Source organism: Plodia interpunctella, chromosome 8, assembly GCF_027563975.2.
Source record: "Plodia interpunctella isolate USDA-ARS_2022_Savannah chromosome 8, ilPloInte3.2, whole genome shotgun sequence".
Classification (NCBI taxonomy): domain Eukaryota; kingdom Metazoa; phylum Arthropoda; class Insecta; order Lepidoptera; family Pyralidae; genus Plodia; species Plodia interpunctella.
In genome coordinates this window covers 9,201,019-9,221,668 of record NC_071301.1, presented here as the reverse complement: position 1 = coordinate 9,221,668, position 20,650 = coordinate 9,201,019, and the positions used below count along the sequence as shown (strand labels likewise).

The window sequence follows — 20,650 nt, the reverse complement described above, 5'->3', positions numbered from 1 at the left end:
TTTTTCTTTATTTTGTTTATAATGAATTAGCTCAAAAACTACTGGGCCGATTTTGATGAAATTTGAAATAGAGACAGACGAAACCTTTCGAAGTAACGTAGGCTACTTTTTTATGGTTTTACCCAAGCGAAACCGAGCCGACGGCTAGTCAGATATATATTCTAAATATATCGTTAACCACATTGACCACAGACTTACTTGAAGTTAACATAAGTGTTACAATTTAGTATAGAAATCACATATTTAGTATAGATACTGTGTCTTTAACATACACATCCCATATACCATGTAAGTAATTCCAAAATTATCTCTATACGGATACCGTAGTGTATAGAAATCGAATCACATACTCCTTGATTTTGAGAAGACGCGACCCGGAATACTGATGAGAGTAAGTCCTACCAGCATGCCATAGATATTTGCTAGAATGGACAACAATCTACAGGAATCAACATTACTTTAACAGGCAGGAATATAATTGACCACTGATGACAGAGATGAAATATGTGATGGACAAGGTAGACTATGTCTACACCCTTCTAAAACGGCATTACTCAGTAAAAAGTATTATATGTATGGCATCTAAAATTTATAACAAAATTCCACAATAACTTAAAGAACATATTTAAATTTATTTAAAAAGCATCTCAGGTCCTTGCTGATTGATAAATGTTATTATAATTTGAACGATTTTTTTTAATGATAGATTTAGATAAATTTAGTTAATTTAGTTACTTTTATTTATTCGATTTTTTTTTGTGGGATGATAGCATGCTCTCCATTTAAATTTGAATACCCGTGGACGGTGAAACATTGTAAAATTGTAAAAAAAATGTAAACTCATGTTTTTGCAAATAAATAATCTTTGTCTTTGACAAACATCGGCATTATGCCTATAACCTACTAATTTCATGGACGATCAATAGGCATAGTCTATAAAGACACATCTATAAAGTCTCTATTATTCCTTCTATTACGTAATATGTAAGTAAGTGGACTATGTTTGTTCGCGCAAAACGTAAACATTTTTGATTCGAATTTGATGTGGTTCTCACAGTTGTATAGCGGATGATCGAACTTAAAATCTGGTATAGGTTTAATCGCGATACGTTGCTTAGAGATATTGACGATAATATTTTATGAGCGGACGCACAAAATAATCGCGGGCGGAGTCGCGGCAAAAGCCAGTATACAATACAAAACAAGATATTTTATTGCAGAAAAAGAATCAGTGCTTATCAAAAGAAACAAATACATGTTCACAGTTATAACATTAGGTACGGACGGATAGTATGGACATGCTGTAGACAGAACGAACCCAGGGCTTGATGTTTTATGGAAAAACGCTTCGAAGGAGTCTATTTTCGATGCTTGTCTGTGGAATTGGTCCACGATCGATGCTCAAGATTTCTCGGCTGGCATAACGGGAAAATACGCTTTCCTCACACACTTTTATTATGAAAATGACCACGCAGATAGCTAGTTCGGAAACTAGGTAAATATTTCCTGATTTTCTGTGAGTAGGACAACGACTTATTCCAGCGAGATTTTTTTTTATAATAATTTTATTGAATAATAAATTTGAGATTTTTAAAAATAAATTATAATAATATCTTTTATTTTATTTTTTTGAAATAAAAAATTATCTAAACCTATATTAAAGGTACAGCAATTTTTTATCAGATAGTATATTGTTTCTTTTTAATTTCACCTAAATGTTTTAGGTATTTGTCACCATGGAATTAGTAAGTACTGTACACGGAGTACCTACTAATCTCATATTTAAAACCTTTTCGCCCTCCTAAATTTCAAGAAAGGTTGTACTGTAATTCGCATCCGTGAATTTGCGTGTCTGTCGCCAAAAAATAACTGCATACATTCTCTTTCAAGCCTCCCATTTTTCTATACATGAATAATTAAGTCAATCATATGAAAGTTGTAAAAGAGGTCCGTCGTAAAGCAGGCGCTTTATAGCGGCCTACAAGTGCGATAAAACGGACGGCAAGATTACGAATGAAATATTAAATACAGCGAACGTAAACCCTTGGCTTGACCTGTTTTGGTACCTAACTTTTATATTAGGCTGCACAGAGATTTTTACTGCTCACATCTTATACATGTTTTAGTTTAAGATCTCACTACAATTTGTGCTATATAAATGTATAAACTATTAGGTTCTTCATCCGGGGTGCAACTAAATATTTTCATTCATTGAACGGATACAAAACACACAGAAGTGTGGGTTTGGAGTATAATGTACATTTATATCCATTTATAACCTCTCATTTAAAGAATAATATTGAAAATGAAGGTTACATATGGAGAAGAAGACCAAAAAAGTGATAGATAGACTGTGTGTAGGAAGATATGAAAGATTTGGTCAAGAGTGGACTGGACTTCGGGAGAGAAATGACACCAAATGATGGGACATGATAAGGAAGATAATGAGATTTTTGTTATAAATATTAATTGGAAAGTATGATATCCAATGGATATCCTACTTTCTAACTAATATTTAACGATATCCACATATTCAATACACACATATAGGATATCCAATACACAACTGCTTCAAATAAGTACCTAGGTACTCATCCATTCTAGCAGTTGTGTATTGTCAATTAATTGACCTCAGTGATTACATTAAAAGTTTGTATTTATAATAATGACCATAATTACTTTTTGTTTTAGCTTCATGTTAGCTATTTAATGTATAACTTGTCTAAAATAAGTCAGAATCACCACTCAAAATAATCGATATGTGCGCACGAGTTGACATCACCGCAGTGCTTCCTCTCCTTCAGTGTGGGACAGTCTCTACCGCCTCGAGACTTTTGTCTCAGGACAGTTCTGGATCGAAACTGGTCTCCGAAGCCACAGGTCTTGGAGCAAGGAGACCAGTCACTCCATTCTGATACAAGACAGTCATTGGCTGTGGGCAGAAGATTTGATACACAGATTACTTTTAAATATTTTTTATAATATAATTTCTTCGTCATAGTCGTATTCCTCATGGCTGAGGGTTATGGTCGTTACGTGGAATGAAACACACGCAACAACTTTCTTGGCATTATTGATGGAGTGGTTTGCCATTACCTTCCCCATTTCACACACGAGTTAATAATAATCAACCAGTGTGCAGGTTTCCTAACAATGTTTTCCTTCACCGGAAGCAAGTAGTGGCTGATGAAAACTACTATATATGAGTCAGATTTGTATAAAAAATATGGCACGAGTAGGTTTCGAACCTGGGATTCACAGGCGGGCGTCTTAACCATTACACCACCACCGCTTCTTATACAAGCTTCAATATAATTTAATTACGAAAAAATTCCCTTTGTTGACAAAATATTAAGGATTAGTCCGCTGCATGCTTCGATTCAATTCAAATTTATCATTAATCACAACTTTTAAGAAGGAAATAGGTAGTGATGCCTTACAAGGCCCGGAAACACGTCTCAACAAAAAATACCCGGGGGATTGGGCATTGACGTGTCTGTGTACCGTCGTAACTCACGAATGAACTAATTTATGAAGGATCATTTCATCAAAAATGTGCTGTTTTATCGTAACTCTTTTGGTTAATTTTTTTACGTAAGCATACGAAAGTTTTAGTAAGCAAGGTATTATAAAAATAAATATGCATTTAGTATCGATCGAAGTATTTTTCGGGATTTCTTATTAAGTAAATGCAATAGAATACTCTCTTTGAAAGCATCTTCAAAGGATTCAATAAATCCACTCAGCGGTTAATTTCCATTCAATATTCGGATTTTGTTCAGCAAACAGCCTGTGAAATTAGTACGCACGTCGGATTCTGTTTACGGCGCGCGGCGTGGAGCGACGTGACTCGGAAAACCTCTGGCATTAGTGCCGGTTCGTAATTCACTTTCCACTATCGTTTATGCAGTGAGACGCAGCCAACCAATCACGTTGCGGCTTTGTGACACGACGACAACCATACCGCAATGAGATTGGTTGGCTGCGCATCACTACGAAAAGATTCGATAGTGAAAAGTGAAATGCAAACCCGCACTAAGGTCTCTGAAGGCGGCTTATTTGCGGAGGGATTAGTTCAATAGCTGATATAATATTGTGGAGACTGGCTTCCGGATTTGATAAGGTGTCAGTTTTGACCCAATTTTGAGGTTGCGGTTCAATGGCATCTAAATATTCCGTTATAAGCACACCGGTCAATTCAGGTGCTTTTAGAGGTATACTAATTAAAAGGTGTACTAATCAAAAACCATTCGAAAACTCGTGCCATATGAATTTCTATGCCAATCTGATTAGTTTACCACCACTTGCTTCCGACGAAGGAAAACTTCGTGACGAAACCTGTTTGACAGTGTAAGTTTACTAGTGTGTCGATACGACTTGCCACTAGATATCGGAAGGTAGTAAAAAAACGTGTCAGATTCCTTTTAGGCTTGATTAAAATTAACATCAGTATTAACAATAACATACTCGAAAGGAAGAGATTTATATTAATTACGTTGTATCCTGTTGACGGCATGGTGCAGTCGTGATCTGAAGTGTCTGGGCAAGTGCTTCCCTAAGCCCAGTCTCCGGCCCTTGGCTACGGCCAGTACCACGTCATCCATATTTTGAAGGTCACTGTCGAACTCGCCCTCTGTTGTCGTTCTGAAATTAATTCTAAAATATATTTTGATAGTATTATTTCTTTTTACTTCTGTTATCTGAGCGTTTTCCCGATGTTTCCTTAGCCGTTGAGCGTCGGAGCCCAAGGTACCCTTTCCTAGTTTTTGTCTGCGCTTCGCACGGTCGTCTGCATCCCTAGTTGTCAGACCATTCTTTCATTTTGTTTATCTTTATTTATAAAAATGTGGAAAAGACTTTAAGTCCGTTAAAGCCTGAGGTTTTTCTATCAGTCAACCAATAGGTGATAGTTATTCTGACGTAACAAACTGTTATGTATCGAAGTATATATTATATATTATAGAACTATCCTCCTAGCTTCCTTGTCATGAAGCTATAGGTGGACTGCAGCCAGTATTATTAAGAACTGTTTGATCCAATGTTACTAACCCATTAATCTGTAGCCCAACGATTTTTTTCTTAGATGAAGCTCAATATTTCGTTCAACAAATAAACATTATCTTAGAGAGGATGTGTCTCATAAAAGCATTTTTATTTGCGTATTATGATGCTACTAATGGAAAAGTAACATCGGATAAAGCTATGAATTCTACATAAATCTTAATGTATCCATTAAGTACTGTTTGAGTACGTATATAATGTTATTTTTGAATATAAAACTTTGCGAGTCTACTTAAAGAATACAATAACAGAAGAAAATCGTAAAAAGTGAAATATACACGGAACTTATCAAAAAATTAGCAATTTGAAAATTTATTACAAAGTCGAAACATACAGACAGATACAATTATCTCATACGTAAGGTAGTCAAAGTAAACGTTAACGACCTAATAGTTATATATGTATAATAAGAAAAATGTCCTGGAGATTCTCCTTGATCTACTTTTACAATATTTGAAAGTAGTGGTTTACTTTATATGCAGGGTCAATGTTTCAAGTTTTATACGCAACGCAGTGTTAGCTGTAATTTCGCGTTGGATTTACTGGACTACGGTAGCCCATTGTCCATTCACGATAACCCGTCTTACTCTCACACTAATCAGTATGGAGTTTAAACCTTAATCTTTCGTATTTATTATATTAAAAGTAATGTTATAAATGCGAAAATAAGTGTGTTACCTCTTCACGCTCTACCTACACAACTAATCTTCTTGAAATTTTTCATACATGCAGTTTGAAGTACCTTTATCCCGGAAAAATAACTGTCCCAGTGGCAAATTTACGCGCGTGAATCCGCGGGCAAAAGCTAGTTAAACTATATTACTATAGATAACTTACGTGGTTGTCATTGTAGTAGTGACAACGACCACATTATTATCTGGCATGTTTGGTCTTGGTGTACCGAAAGGCTCTTCTTCCAAATCTGTTAGCTTCTCAACACTTCTTTCTTTTTCTTCTTCATCGGAATCTTCTTTAACTTCATCATCTTCTATATTCGCTTCAGTCGTAGTTTTTGGATAACCTTTGTGTTTATTTTTCAACTTCAAAAGGGACAAAAGTTTCTGTTTTGCTAATTCGTTGAGGTCTTTGATAGAGTATTCCTCAATCTGAAACGAAAGTATTGTTATTATACATAAACTGTAAAATAAATAATAGAAACGGGCAAGAGCGAGTCTGACTCGCGCACTAAAGGTTCAGTACCATTATTTATTACAGTACAACAAAATAGTATTATTACATAATAACATATTTTACATTTTTTTAACGAACTAAGAGATCTTCCTCAGCTTGAAGCATGATACAAGGACATGGCTGGTTTTCGTTTTCCATCTTGACCTGAGTTAGCATGCCATAACCATGCTAAGTTGCTGACGCAGCCCGCCAATTCAAGCAATCGTCGTCGGTGCGAACCGCCGACTCAGCCATTACGCCATAACCCAGTTTTATTGCAGTTGTTTTTATTTTAATATCTAAAATTAGTCTTGTATTGAATTCTCTTGAATAAACACCTAATTTGTAATAATAAAATATCTTTTTTAAAACGCCCTTCGCGACCGCCTATACGTAATTGGCGCAGTCGGTAGGATCGTGGCACCCTAGGACTTTCGGTATAAAGTCCCCTTCGCGAATAAACTCTTTGTGAAGATTCAGGGTGAACGGTTTTAATCGTTGTTAACCGCGATAATAAGAACTCTACGGCGGTAACAGTGAAGCGGCTTATCTCGCGGGAATCCGGAAAATTGGAGACCTGTACTCTGCAAGACCCGAGCAGGAGATGCAGACGATGCTGTGTTGGTGAGTACTTTTTGCTTTCCAAGTACATCCTATATGCTCTATTTCCTGTCGTATTAGATGTAAGATAGTGTTCACGTGTGTCTGTCTATAGGCTTTGAATCGCTATAGATTATAAACTAAATTTAAAATCAAATAAAAGTTTTAGTATACACGTTTTTTATATTCATTTACTATTTTTAAAATGGAGTTCCAGACAGATTTTAAGATGATCTCGGAACTTATGCCTAAATTTGATGGTAATCCTAAAAGATTACAGTTTTATATTAAAGAAGTAGATAACTTAATGGCACTTATTAGACCTAATGATGGAGCAGGTCCTTTCGCATTAGTTTGTTTAATTAAAAGTAAGTTGAGCGGAGCGGCCATAGATGCCCTCGCTCACGAAGATACACTTAATAGTTGGGTAGATATTAAACGTGCCTTATTAACACGTCTAGGAGAGCCTAGAAACGAAATTCAAGTTATGCAGGAGCTCACACGCACCCATCGCAATAAGAACGAGGATGCTGAGTCCTTTGGTAAACGTATTAGAGATGTGCTCGATACTTTATATCAAGTAGGCAGGCATTCAGATAAATCTTACTATGAGAATATGGCTATAGAGCAATATGTAAACCAGTTAGAATTCCATGTATCTGTAGGTGTACGTATTAACAAACCTTCCACATTAGAGCTTGCAATAGTCACTGCACGTCAAGAAGAAGCAAAGGTTGACTACAGACAGGGCTCAAATTATAACAACCCTTCTAGTAGCCACCCCCAAAATAAAAAGCCAGATAGTAATAATAAGCCTGGGAATAATCAAAATCATTTTCAGCATACTTTTAAGAATAATCCACATTTCCTTAGACCATTTAACTTTGCACCTCAGCCACAAATTGCACCCCATAATAATTATATACCTCAGCGTAATAACTTAACCCCCGAACAGAAACAGCAGTTAGTAAACTCCGTGCTACCGTGGAAAAATAGACAAGGTAATTTTAGAAATAATTCAGGCAACTTTAGAAACACAGGTAATTTCCAAAGGCCTAATATACCCCAACAGCATGTCAACCCTCAGAAGTCATCTGACGTCACTATGCGATCGGTCAGCAAGCCAGCGCCACCGCAATTTGCTTTCGAGGAATTATTTTATTCCCCTTATGAAGGTAACATAAATTCGCCACAATATTATTATAACCCTGCAGACTACTACCCTTCCCAAGATGAACAAGAGGTCGACTACGCCTCAGCGATTCAGGAGGAAGACCAGCCAATCACACCTCAGGATTTTCAAGAAGACCAAGAGGTAAACAACCACAGTTGATAAAATTAAACCATCAGGATAAGGATCATCTCCCCTACATAGAGATACCTGAATTTCAAGGTAAATTCCTTATCGATACAGGCGCGTCACGCTCAATGATATCCCCTGACGTAATTTATAATACCCCCTTTCAACAGTGTGTAGGTTACGAGCCATTCGAGGTTAAAACAGCTCACGCGGTAACTCGACACTCATACATAGCGCATTTGCCCCTACCACCGGTCTTTAACAGTGACAAAACTCACAAGTTTCTCATCTTCGAATTCGATAATAAATATAAAGGACTAATTGGCTTAGACCTTTTGAAGTCTTTATCTAGTAATATTGATTTACGAAGTAAAGTATTACGAACTTCATCTGCTATAATTCCTATTCATTTTGACTACCCCATTAAGAAAATAAAAATCGAACCATATTGCAGAAAAATTGTAAAAATAAAAACAAATTATTCCGATGGTACCTATATTCATGAGGACCATGAATGGATTAAAGGTCTAACAACCCCCGCAGCTTTAGTTAATGTAGTTAATGGTACATTTCTAACTGAGGTTTTAAACTTAAACTCTGATAAGAAAACTATTAGTAACAAACCCCCAATTGTTTTAACACCATATGTAGAAAAGGAAACCCCCGATACTTATTGCGAACTAAATTCAATACGATCGCAATCAAGTACTGATAAAGAGTATCGTGAGAATTTAAAGAAAATAAGAACAGATCATATGAATGAAGAAGAGAAACGTGAGATAATTAGGTTATGTTATCTGTATAGAGATATCTTTTATTCTGAGAACATACCTCTGACTTTTACACATGCAGTTAAACATGAACTCAGACTAACAGACGCCACTCCTATCTTTGTCCGTAGTTATAGGCAAGCCCCTCAACAGCGAGATGAAATTAAAAGGCAAATAGATAATTTATTGAGACAAGGTATCATACGCGAACGCGTGTCTCCTTGGTCATGCCCTGTTCATATTGTACCTAAGAAGCCAGATGCTTCTGGCAAGGTCAAATGGCGCCTTGTCATAGACTATAGACGACTGAATGACAGGATTATTGAAGACAAGTACCCCTTACCTAACATTAGTGACATACTTGACAGACTAGGGCGCGCTCAGTACTTTAGCACTATAGATTTAGCTAGTGGCTACCACCAAGTGGAAATGCACCCCCGTGATATTGAGAAAACAGCCTTCTCAACTGAAAGAGGTCATTATGAGTTTCTCAGAATGCCCTTTGGCCTAAAGAATGCCCCAAGTACCTTTCAGCGATTGATGGATCACATCTTGCGTGGCTTAGATAACGTATTTACGTACCTTGATGACGTAATTATCGCATCAACATCCCTTCAGGATCACATGCATAAGCTTAAACAAGTATTCGACCGTTTAAAGCTTCACAATCTCAAAATTCAGTTAGACAAATCAGAGTTTTTACAAAAACATGTACAGTTTTTAGGTCATGAGCTTACATCAGATGGCCTTAAGCCTAATCAAGACAAAATTAAAGCAGTTCTAAACTTTCCTATTCCTAAGACTCAAAAGGATATAAAAACCTTCTTAGGATTAGTGGGTTATTACAGGAAATTCATCAAAGATTTCGCAAAGCTCACTAAGCCCATGACTTCATGTCTCAAGAAAAATCGTAAGGTAGAACACACTTCTGAATTCCTTGAATCTTTCAACAAATGTAAACAAATACTTACTAATGACCCCATCTTACAGTTCCCCGATTTTGACCAACCTTTCATACTTACCACAGACGCATCAGACTTTGCCATAGGTGCAGTCCTTTCTCAAGGTAAAATAGGCTCTGACAAGCCAGTTGCCTATGCGTCTCGTACTTTATCAGACACAGAGACTCGTTACTCTACCATAGAGAAAGAACTATTAGCCATAGTGTGGGCAGTCAAGTACTTTCGACCCTATTTATATGGTCGTAAATTCACCATCTATACAGATCATCGTCCCCTTACGTGGCTTATGTCTCTGAAAGACCCTAATTCAAAGCTAACCAGATGGAGGCTTAAACTAGCGGAGTTTGACTATAATGTCATATATAAGAAGGGCTCACAAAACACGAACGCAGATACCCTATCTCGAGCTAAAATATTTCATAATAGCATAGATTCCCTTGCAGTTAATTTTGAAGATAACGAGGATGATGAAATCATCCCTAGAATTTTTGAAAACGTTCGTCGTGAGATGGAACGCGAAGCTGAAAATAATAACAATCAGCACATTCCCGAGGAGCCTCCTGCGCTACCCCTATCCATTCCAACTGCTACTTCAGATAGCATGAGCATTGTTTCCTCTGACCCTAATCAGTTAGTCTCCACAAACCATACACAAGCCGATAACGAAAACAACGGCATCCCTATTATAGATGACGCTATTGAAAGACAACAAAAACAGTTTTACATTAGATCTACCCCCGGTTCTACCTATAGAGTTGAAAATAGGACGACTAACTCTAAAGTTACTATTAAAGATGTTTTTATTCCGGTAAATAATACAGAACAGGAAATAATTCGATTTCTTAAAGAACACACGATAGCTGATAGAGTTTTCCATTGTTACTTCATAGACGAAAGTCTTTACCTAACTTTTTCCCGAGTTTATACCACAATATTTAATGAAAGAGGCCCTAAGTTAATAAGATGCACATGTCGAGTAACATTAGTAGAGAACAAATCAGAGCAGTTAGATATAATTAAAAAATACCACGAAGGAAAGAACATACATCGTGGTATCCAGGAAACGTTTAAACATATACGTAGGAATTATCATTGGCCTAATATGTTACTAACAATTCAAACTTTCATTAATAAGTGTGATACATGCTTGAAAGCCAAGTATGAGCGCAACCCCTTACGACCACCCCTTATGGTAACTGAAACACCTACCAAACCCTTGCAACATCTCTTCATGGATCTGTATTCCACAGGCGGTGGAACATTCCTGACTATCATAGATAACTTTTCTAAATTTGCGCAAGCAGTCCCCATGCTAGGCTCTAGTAGTGTTCATGTAGCAGATGCCCTCTTAAAAATATTTTCTATATTAGGATTACCACTTAAAATTACTACCGACTCTGACACTAAGTTTGAAAACGATGTTCTTAAAGAAATATGCGCATCTCATAACATAGAGATTCACTTTACCACCCCTTACAACCCTAACTCGAACTCCCCAATAGAACGCTTCCATTCGACTATCGGTGAAATAATAAGAATTCAGCGTATGACCAACAAAGATGATACAATACAAGTAATCATGAGATACGCTGTAATAGCTTACAACAATTCAATACACTCAGCTACAGGTTACACACCACATGAGCTACTCTATGGACATACAGCAGCTAGAAACCCGTTAGAGCTTTATTACCCTAGGGAATTTTATCAAGATTTTGTTCTCAAGCATAGAGCGAACGCGGAAGCTATACAGGAGTGTGTAGCAGCCCACTTATCTAAAAATAAAGAACAGGTAATAGCGAAACGGAATCAAGCAGCAGAGGAGACTCAGCTAAAGGTAGGTGAAACGGTTTATAAGCAGGTAGCGAAGACAGCACGCAACGATAAAACGAAACCTGTATTTAAAGGTCCGTATAAGATCATTCACCGGCTCAGTTCTTAGACAATTAGATACATTTAATTTAGTCTGTACGTATAATATAACTTACCTTTATGCAACCACCTTAAAACTAGCAGACTTATATGTAAGCACTAATATGTTAGACCCTAACATCATCTCCAAAGATTTGCATAAAACTTACACAGATCAAATTGAGCATAAAATTGATATCATCTATAACAAGCTCACATTTTTAGCACCACCTAGTAAGACAAAGCGTGGTTTGTTTAACGGTATAGGTTCTGTAGTTAAGTTAGTAACCGGAAATTTAGATTATAATGACGCAGTTAAAATAGAACAACAAATTTATAATCTTAGAAATAAAATTCATAGTATCCAAGAAAAATCCGTTGTAATAGCTCAGAACGCTATCTCAGAGTTTTCAACCCAAGTAAATAAAATTAATGAAAACGAAAATAAATTAGCTGAGATAATAAAAAATGTTAGTATGCACTCTAACGCAGTTTATAGACATTTTAATCTATTACAGGTTCATATACAGATCGATTTTAGTTTACAGATAATTTTAGATAAACTTATGTTACTAGAAGATGCTGTGGCATTTGCACAGATAGGTATCATGCACCCTAGTATAATTCATTCGAAAGATCTTATTACAGATATGTTGGATCTGAAGAGTAATTTTAGTTTTACAGCTGTTGCTCCCATTAGCTTAGAAAATATTCAAAAAATAGAAAAATCTATAGAGGTCAAGGCTTATAGTACCGGACATTCGTTAAACTTTATCTTAGAAATACCATCCGTAGATTCAACTCCTTATAACCTAATCCATATATACTCCATCCCAAATGATGAAAATATTACTATTATTCCTAAATCCCAATACCTAGTACTTGGTAGCGGAGAGTACACATACATCAATGAAGAATGTCGCCACATCTCGGATGAAACACAAGTCTGCAAGCAGTTGATCATGAAGCAACTTGAAGATAACGGAGACTGCATAACATCTATAATTCAGCATCAACCGGCACACCCCAAATGTGAATATGCGAAGATGAAGCTGACCAACGGAAAATTCCAGAACATCTCTCCCAACAGTTGGCTCGTCATCACCAACAACAATGAAGTGCTGAAATCAACGTGTGGAAGCGACGTCACTTACCATACTCTCACTAAGACGCAACTCATCTCAATCTCGAACGAATGCCGTGCCGAAGTCCTCAACATAACACTGCAAACACATAGTAGCGCCGTGACAATACATGACGTCATCCCGTTACCTGAGCAACAAAGTAAACCGAACAATGAAATAAAATATGAAATACAACTAGAAGACATTTCACTGGATAGCTTACATCAACTGAAAAATAGAGCAAACGATTTAGATGAAGATGATTACAAGGATCAACTAGTATCCTTCACTCCAAGCTGGACCACCATCTTGCTGTACTGCATTGGAGCTGTATTTCTGATCTGGAAGACATACAAATACTTCACATGTAGAGAATCAACACCCCTGCCAGCAGCATCAGGAGATACCCCCGAGCGAACCAGTGGGACACTGTTCTATCTTAAGGAGGGAGGAGTTAGCATGCCATAACCATGCTAAGTTGCTGACGCAGCCCGCCAATTCAAGCAATCGTCGTCGGTGCGAACCGCCGACTCAGCCATTACGCCATAACCCAGTTTTATTGCAGTTGTTTTTATTTTAATATCTAAAATTAGTCTTGTATTGAATTCTCTTGAATAAACACCTAATTTGTAATAATAAAATATCTTTTTTAAAACGCCCTTCGCGACCGCCTATACGTAATTCCTGACCGGGTAAAAAACCCGTGACTCGGTCTGCCAGTACAACTACAAATGTCGCAAAACTTCTGAATTACCTTAGAAAACTCAACGGTAGCAATCGTAGGCAGCTCCTTCAAGTCAGGGTAGTAGAAGCCTGCAGAGGGGTGGTTGGGGTACTTCGGCGCGTGTTTCCTCACAGCCTCTGGAGGTGTGGTCTTCCAGCGAGGAGCTGTGAAGGTGAGACCGCTGGCTGCACCGGCGTCTAGTGGCCGGAGCTGGGAAAAGCAAGCCGGCTTAATAAATCACTATTATTATAATTTTTTTCATTCATTTTCAAATGGATTCACGGCTGGGCGTCACTATTTTTAAGTTTTGTTAAAAAAATGAGTTGTGTCGAGACGCTCTTGTTGTACTTATAATTAAAACTCTTTGAGTTATATGTTATATTGTCTAGTTACATAGTAACTTTAGGCTGACTTCTTGTGGATTAGATTGATAACGTTATTGTAACTTTGCCCAATACAAAATGCTGAAGAAATGAATAATCACAAACATGAAAGGAAAGGATAAATAACTTGTACAATAAACTATACACTATATAAATACACATAACACAGTATATAAGTATATACTTAATTATGAAAATGTAATCAATGAAAGGGTGAAAACAAAAGCAATAATTATTCAAGTGCGTGTCGGACCACATGCAATTATATAAGGATATAATGCTTTTAGCCATTTGTTTAAAAGTTTGCTTTTACTTGGAATAATAAAGTTTAATTAATAAAATTAAGAGCAGCATACATCCAACGTGATCTGGTCCACCCAGCCATCCTCGAGGCACAGATTCAGAGCATCCACTCCTACGAACCAGTCGGGCGACGGGATGAGCCGACATATCAGAGACACCTGCGGAAAATTGTTGTTTTATTTAGATATAGTTCTGAAAAACGCAGTGAGACTAGTATTAATGGAAATTTGATTTTTTTAAGAGTTGTTGATAACGATGTATTTCTTACAAAGTGGAAGTTATTTATATTGGCATGCAATAAATATTATGATAAGCATGACTTGATGGTGCACCCAGCATCTCCGAACGAGGGAACTCCTCAACTCAACTGTTTACAGCACGGACTTTATTGATAACAAAACAAGTTTGTGTCAAAAGTGTATTTTTTGTAAAACATCTTGTAAAAAGAAACTCGAAACTCGCCAAGCTATGACTGCCGTCGACGAAGACAAAATTGCTAGTTTCTCCTGTGCCTATACCCAATGCAGGCGCCGAGAACTGATCATACACTCGTTCGTCTCCATCTCCTTCAGTCACCAGCTCGTCTATCTTGCCGAATTGTGAGAATTCTCGTACTGTTTCTCTGGATACGTCTCCCACGTGGTACAGCTTGTAGGAGCTGTTGTGAGATTGGCCTGAAAAGAATAAAATCTTCACAAGCCTTTGATAAACTAGGAATATCAGTGCTAATTAGGCACCTAGAAGTAGTACCTAAATTACAAGTAACGCAGTAACAATACCTACAGCAGATCGTCTATTGCGTGCTTCACACTATCTCATCATATTTTAACAGATTCGGCATACATTGCTGGTATTTCATTGCGATAAATAAAATCACTCATATAGATGTTCATGCATTCGCGTCGGCGTTCGACAATAGTGTGGAGCCGGCGTTACATTTAAAATGCCACTGTCTGAACACCAAATTCGCCAACAATTAGCTCGGCTAGAAAATTAGTTGTCTGATATATCACGTGGCTATCTCGTTGGAATATTGAATTAAAATTTTTAATTTTGTATAAGTCGTATGCTATTTGTTTTAAAATTGAAGTAAAGGAAAGCAATTTCTAGGTTATACGTTTATCCAGGCCGTCTTGTAAGGATACTTTATTAATATCCCAAAGTCCAATCCAGCGCAAAAGCTTTCAAAGGTAAACAGCTTCATCCGATCGTTTCACTATCGACTGGGTGGAGGGCTATTCTCATTTCACTCAATAATATAATTAATAAATTCAAATTCAAATCATTTATTCAGAAATTAGACCTTCACAGGCACTTCTTCTCGTCAATTTTTATATTTATAGTTATTTCTCACAAGCTACAAACTACTGGCATTTCGGAACGACCATTGCTGAGAAGAAATGCCGAAAGAAACTCATTTGAATAGTGTTGGTCCCTATAAAAATAAATAATGTGTTACCTCTTAACTTTTATATATTTACTATATCCAAATTGCATAGCATAACGGAAGAGAAACACAAAATGTACTTGCAATGTTAATTTGCACAATGAAATTGAATTCTATTAGTGAGCTAAAGTTTAACAAAACTAAACTAAAATGTATCAATAATTTACTAGCAAACTTAGTACTAGCGGCCAGCTTAGCTCGTATAAAAAACATAGTAAATTGTTCACCTAAATCTTATTCTTACTCACACTATCTGTGCAAAATCTGTGCGGCACCAAGTTTTTGAGTTTATCACGAACAAACAGACAGATAGACGTGGCAGACTACTTTGTTTTATGATATGTAAGAATAAGGATATCGAAAGTGTAATTATGTTTGGTAAAAATAAAATATAAGTGTTATTAATATTATGTGTGTGTTGTTAGTATTATTTTATAACTAATTCAGTGAGAACGTTACTAGAAATATTATAATAGAAATATGTACAGAATAGTCCAGCTACCTTAGCCTTTATCGACTCATTTTATAGTCCATTTGGCTCAGAATAACCAGTGAGATATGCAAATAAAGCTTTTCCTTTTATACGTTTATTCTAATTATGGAAGGTAATTGTTTCAGCAATAACCCGTTTGTGATAGCAATTACCAGTCTGGTAGTAATGAGTTTGTTATCTAGAATTACCTTGTGTATTATTAAATTATGCCATATATTTCTATCTGGGATGTCGACAAGGATGATATGCGTGCCAATGGTCTGACAACTAGGGATGCCGACGACCGTGCGAAGTGCGACGGTCAACGGCTGAGGAAGAAAACGTGAATACGCACAGCTATGAAAGAGGTTAGCGTAAAAAAATGATAATATATCGAGCAGTGCTTTAGACAACTCCTATTTTTATTTAATGATACAATTTCCGCAGTGATTAATGATTTTACAAATTCATTAATTTTTTCTCTATAATTCTTCATTTTGAAGCATCAAGCATTTAGATATTGCATTTCCATAGAATAAAATTTTAGTTTATTGTACATAAAATATTTGTATTTAAGTGTACAAATATCTCTGGAGAATTAAAGCGTAGTTTTTTTTTTCAAAAGTGTCTCTACGGGGAGAGTGTATCTCTACATCTTTGATTTTTTCCCTCCTTTTCCTTTCCCAATCGCGAATTTTTCACTGGCGTAGTTTTCGCTGGATCGTAGTTGAACTTCGATTGTTATGCTTTTCCGCGGCCGCCTGTCTGTCATCAACCCTTGTTGGGAATACTGCTGTTACCTTTTAGGTGTCAACGTCTAATAAAAATACGAGAATATTATAGAATTTTATAAACATGAAAATTACTCTTTCACGCAAAACTCGCTTAACATATATAGATGAAATTTAGTATACTAGTAGAATAAAAGACATTTATACAAATGTGAGTATACATTGTATTTCAAAATTTAAAAAAAACGGAGATGAAATTAGTTTTCTCTTTCTACTTTAATTCAATTTATTTAGTTGATACACAAACAGATTACAATCAAAACAAGTCTTAAGTATAGGCATGAAGTGAAGTTAGGCATTACATTGTATACAGAATCCACAAATTAACTATCAACTGTACTCGTAGTATCGATTGATAGTGTAAGTATAAAAAATAATTATAGTATTAATTATAATTATTATAAACTTAGTGTTGTTCAATTTGACGACCTCTGTGGCGCAGTGGTAAAGTTCTTGCCACTGGACCGAGAGGTCCCGGGTTCGATCCCCGGTCGGGTCATGATGGAAAATGATCTTTTTCTGATTGGCCCGGGTCTTGGATGTTTATCTATATATGTATTTGTTATAAAATATAGTATCGCTGAGTTAGTATCCCATAACACAAGTCTAGAACTTACTTAGGGGCTAGCTCAATCTGTGTGATTTGTCCTGGTATATTTATTTATTTATATAAAAAAAAAAATTTCGTCTGCGCAAATACCAATCTATTCCATCTGCAACTTCAAATGTATTTGCATCTAGTAAATTCTTTTTTGATACGTTTTCTCGTACGTAATAGGCTTTCTGAACAACAAAGGAAAAACCTCCGCGATCGTCGGGCAATGCTATTACATATTATCACAAAGGAACTACGAGAGAATAAGTGTTTAGGATTATTCAATTCTAATTCCCAAAACTAGTAGTACTGGTACATTAAAACTATTTATTTTTGCTTTTCGGATAGCAATTTAAAATAAAATTTTCGGGTTTCGAACAGGAATCGTTGTTTTGTTTCTTTGGGTACATAACAATATTTAAAAAAAAACATAGGTATCACACATATAGTACCACGTATTTAACCCTTACGGGGTATATAGAAGATTTGCGAAACTCGAACGCCACCCTGGTCATAATATACCAGGTATATATTGTCGGGCTTATTGATGAAATTAGATTGCCTTTATAAATAAATAAACGTATAAACTACAAATAATAACTAGCCCAATAAATAAGTATGTAAACGTTTTCAGACTTGGGAAAAAAATAAAAAGAGAAGACACCAGTAAAATTGTGCAAAGCGGCTGGTAGATCCGCGCGTACACCGTGCATCGAGACTGTAGATGGATTAATAAAAAAAAAATTAAGCTTTGAAGAGAAAATGTTTAATAGCAGTAAGTAAGCACTTTTAAACTTCAAAGTGTACGCATTCGTTATATTCAGGATGGGGAGGCATTACAGTACGATAATAATAAAATAGGTACCTCACTTTTAACATGACAAGTAGAAAAATAATACCTCTAATTCCCCGTCAAGGACCTAGTTAATCCGTTTTCTAATATCGTCAGAAAAAAAAAGAAAATCTACAACCAACATTTTTAACACCACTCCATAAAAGACCTTATCCTCTCACAATATATCCTAAAATCGCTTGTCTACCCCAATATCTCTACATAACACTTTAGACCAATTTTGTAAAATATTTGGCAACCCTGACCAACCTTCTTTTTTGATTGAAAACAGACAAAAGGATTTTTTTGCGCCGAAAAAGGACAAATGCCTTTCAAATGCCGCTGCCGAAGATTTATATCCCGGGAGATAATTCAATATCGCCCACTCTTATTATAATGGAGATAACTTTGTTTTCTGGTCACGGATTGGTATATCTAGTTATATTGCTTTTGAGATTGGCTTGTCATATTATGCTTTCGTAAAAAAAATTTGGATTGTCACAGATTTTTTTGGCGTGTCATATTTTTGTATTGTCCTTCAGTCGTAGCTTTATTCTTATTTGAGTTCCTTCAGTAGTCTATTTAGAACAAAATCTTGTATGAATATGAATAAATTTATTAAGTTAGAGTTATACTGTTGTTAGAGACGGAGTGCCATAATCAGGCGATGTGAAAATATGGGACATAACTACAGGTAGTTCAGAAATGTGTGAGAGACAGTTATATGAATCCCCTTTGATTCGTTTTTCTATTTCCTATGGAATACGCAATAGGAAAAACGCCTTCACGAGTACAATCTAATCTCACAATAATTTGGGAAAGAGCCAGTACGGGACAATAAAATAAATGTGCGTTATCTGTTACGAGAGAAGCCGCGAAACGTCACTAAGCATGGAAGATAACAGAAAAGTCTTTAGGTGTCTGCACCACAACACTAGAGCGATGATATAGTAAACGTTTTTCCGTGAATTTTACCCGTTTACGGCGTTGTACAGCGTTGTAACGCTGTACAACGCATGGGAGATTTATTGACAAAAAACGTTAAAACTTATAACTAGTGTCATATCGTGAATGTCGTATTTGGCTATTTACTTACGCAACCATTAATTCGAATCCTGCTCGTCACCTAATCACCGGTAGCCGGCTATAATATACCAATTGTTTACACAATGTGTCTCGCTTTTTCGCCATCGACAGGCGACAAGAAACATGAGATTTGCATCTAACGTCTCTTTAGTTCTCTTTTGTTTTAATGTAGCGTCGACTTTACAAGAGAACTCCTTATTTTCTACTTTGCCATTGTTTTTTCCTCGACCATTGTCTCAAGATATATCTCGCAATAATTACGCAAATAAAAGTTCTTAATTTGCTAACTTGTGCCAAGTGGAAATGTTACATTCGCTATCTTGCCGGTGTGAATCTTAACAAGGAAAATAGGTCGGATTTTCATGAATAGCAATAGTAATCACCTACTTGCAACATTATATTAGCCATTAATTTTAATTCGGATCTTATTATATTAGTTCCTTTTGAAATTATCTCTTTTCTATTAATAAGGAAATAAATATTGAGTTCAATCAACTCTAAAGTTAGATAAATTTTAATATCAAACTACGAAATGAATATTAGACACTAACCAAATACCGTTGACCATTGTGCTTTAGGACGGTTTGTTGGATAGTCCTTTGGGAACCTTTCTTCACTCCATAACATTTTCAGTTTCACAGAATAAACCGCAACATCACTAACATCACAACCTATTGCAATACTAAGCCATGTTATCGATAAAATCAATATGGCGGCCATTCGTTCATTAGCACTCATCGTGACTAGACGCGTCTTGAATTTGAGTTCAAATATCGAACGTAGAAAGGGATATTGAAATGTTTATGTTGCGTTTAAATTTTGCCGTTTCCACGTTTGCCGTACGTGCAACGCGTCCGCGGAGATGTAGAAGACTTTTCTATTTTGGATTCACGCTCCTCTTCGACAGAAATAAACTTTGGTGACGGTTGGTATGCGTGCCGATGACTTCTGCATCTTGTTTATTTATACTTACAGATCCATTTTTGATATCTATCATATCTGTTCACAATTAAGTATTAAAATTATAAATAGTTAAGAAAAGGACGAATATTTAAAAATAGGTCTGTATTATAGTATTAATTTTTCACGCTGTGATTTTATTCATTGTAAAATATGTAG

The 20,650-nt window shown here is 36.1% G+C and overlaps 1 protein-coding gene across 2 annotated transcripts; it reads right to left on the bottom strand.

Annotated features, from left to right (window-relative positions):
- Positions 1 to 1,661: 1,661 nt before the first annotated feature.
- On the bottom strand, positions 1,662 to 20,395 carry LOC128671975 (spondin-1-like). 2 transcript variants are annotated; one of them, XM_053748833.1, is made up of 7 exons: positions 20,083 to 20,395; positions 14,771 to 14,982; positions 14,362 to 14,466; positions 13,653 to 13,832; positions 5,899 to 6,167; positions 4,496 to 4,656; positions 1,662 to 2,932 (listed from the first exon to the last, which is right to left on the bottom strand). In XM_053748833.1, the coding sequence occupies exons 1-7, from the start codon at positions 20,267 to 20,269 to the stop codon at positions 2,739 to 2,741; spliced, it is 1,308 nt and encodes a 435-aa protein (XP_053604808.1). In that variant the 5' UTR covers positions 20,270 to 20,395; the 3' UTR covers positions 1,662 to 2,738. The 2 variants fall into 2 exon arrangements, with proteins under 2 accessions (XP_053604808.1, XP_053604809.1); XM_053748834.1 differs by having other exon boundaries at positions 4,496 to 4,644.
- Positions 20,396 to 20,650: the final 255 nt, after the last annotated feature.

Coding starts and splice junctions, on each gene's coding strand:
- LOC128671975 (XM_053748833.1), bottom strand. CDS start 20,269: ATGAGTGCTAATGAACGAATGGCCGCCATATTGATTTTATCGATAACA. Junction 13,833..14,361: donor TGGACCAGATCACGTTGGAT/GTATGCTGCTCT, acceptor TGCTTTTCCCAG/CTCCGGCCACTAGACGCCGG. Junction 4,657..5,898: donor ACTACTACAATGACAACCAC/GTAAGTTATCTA, acceptor AATATATTTTAG/AATTAATTTCAGAACGACAA.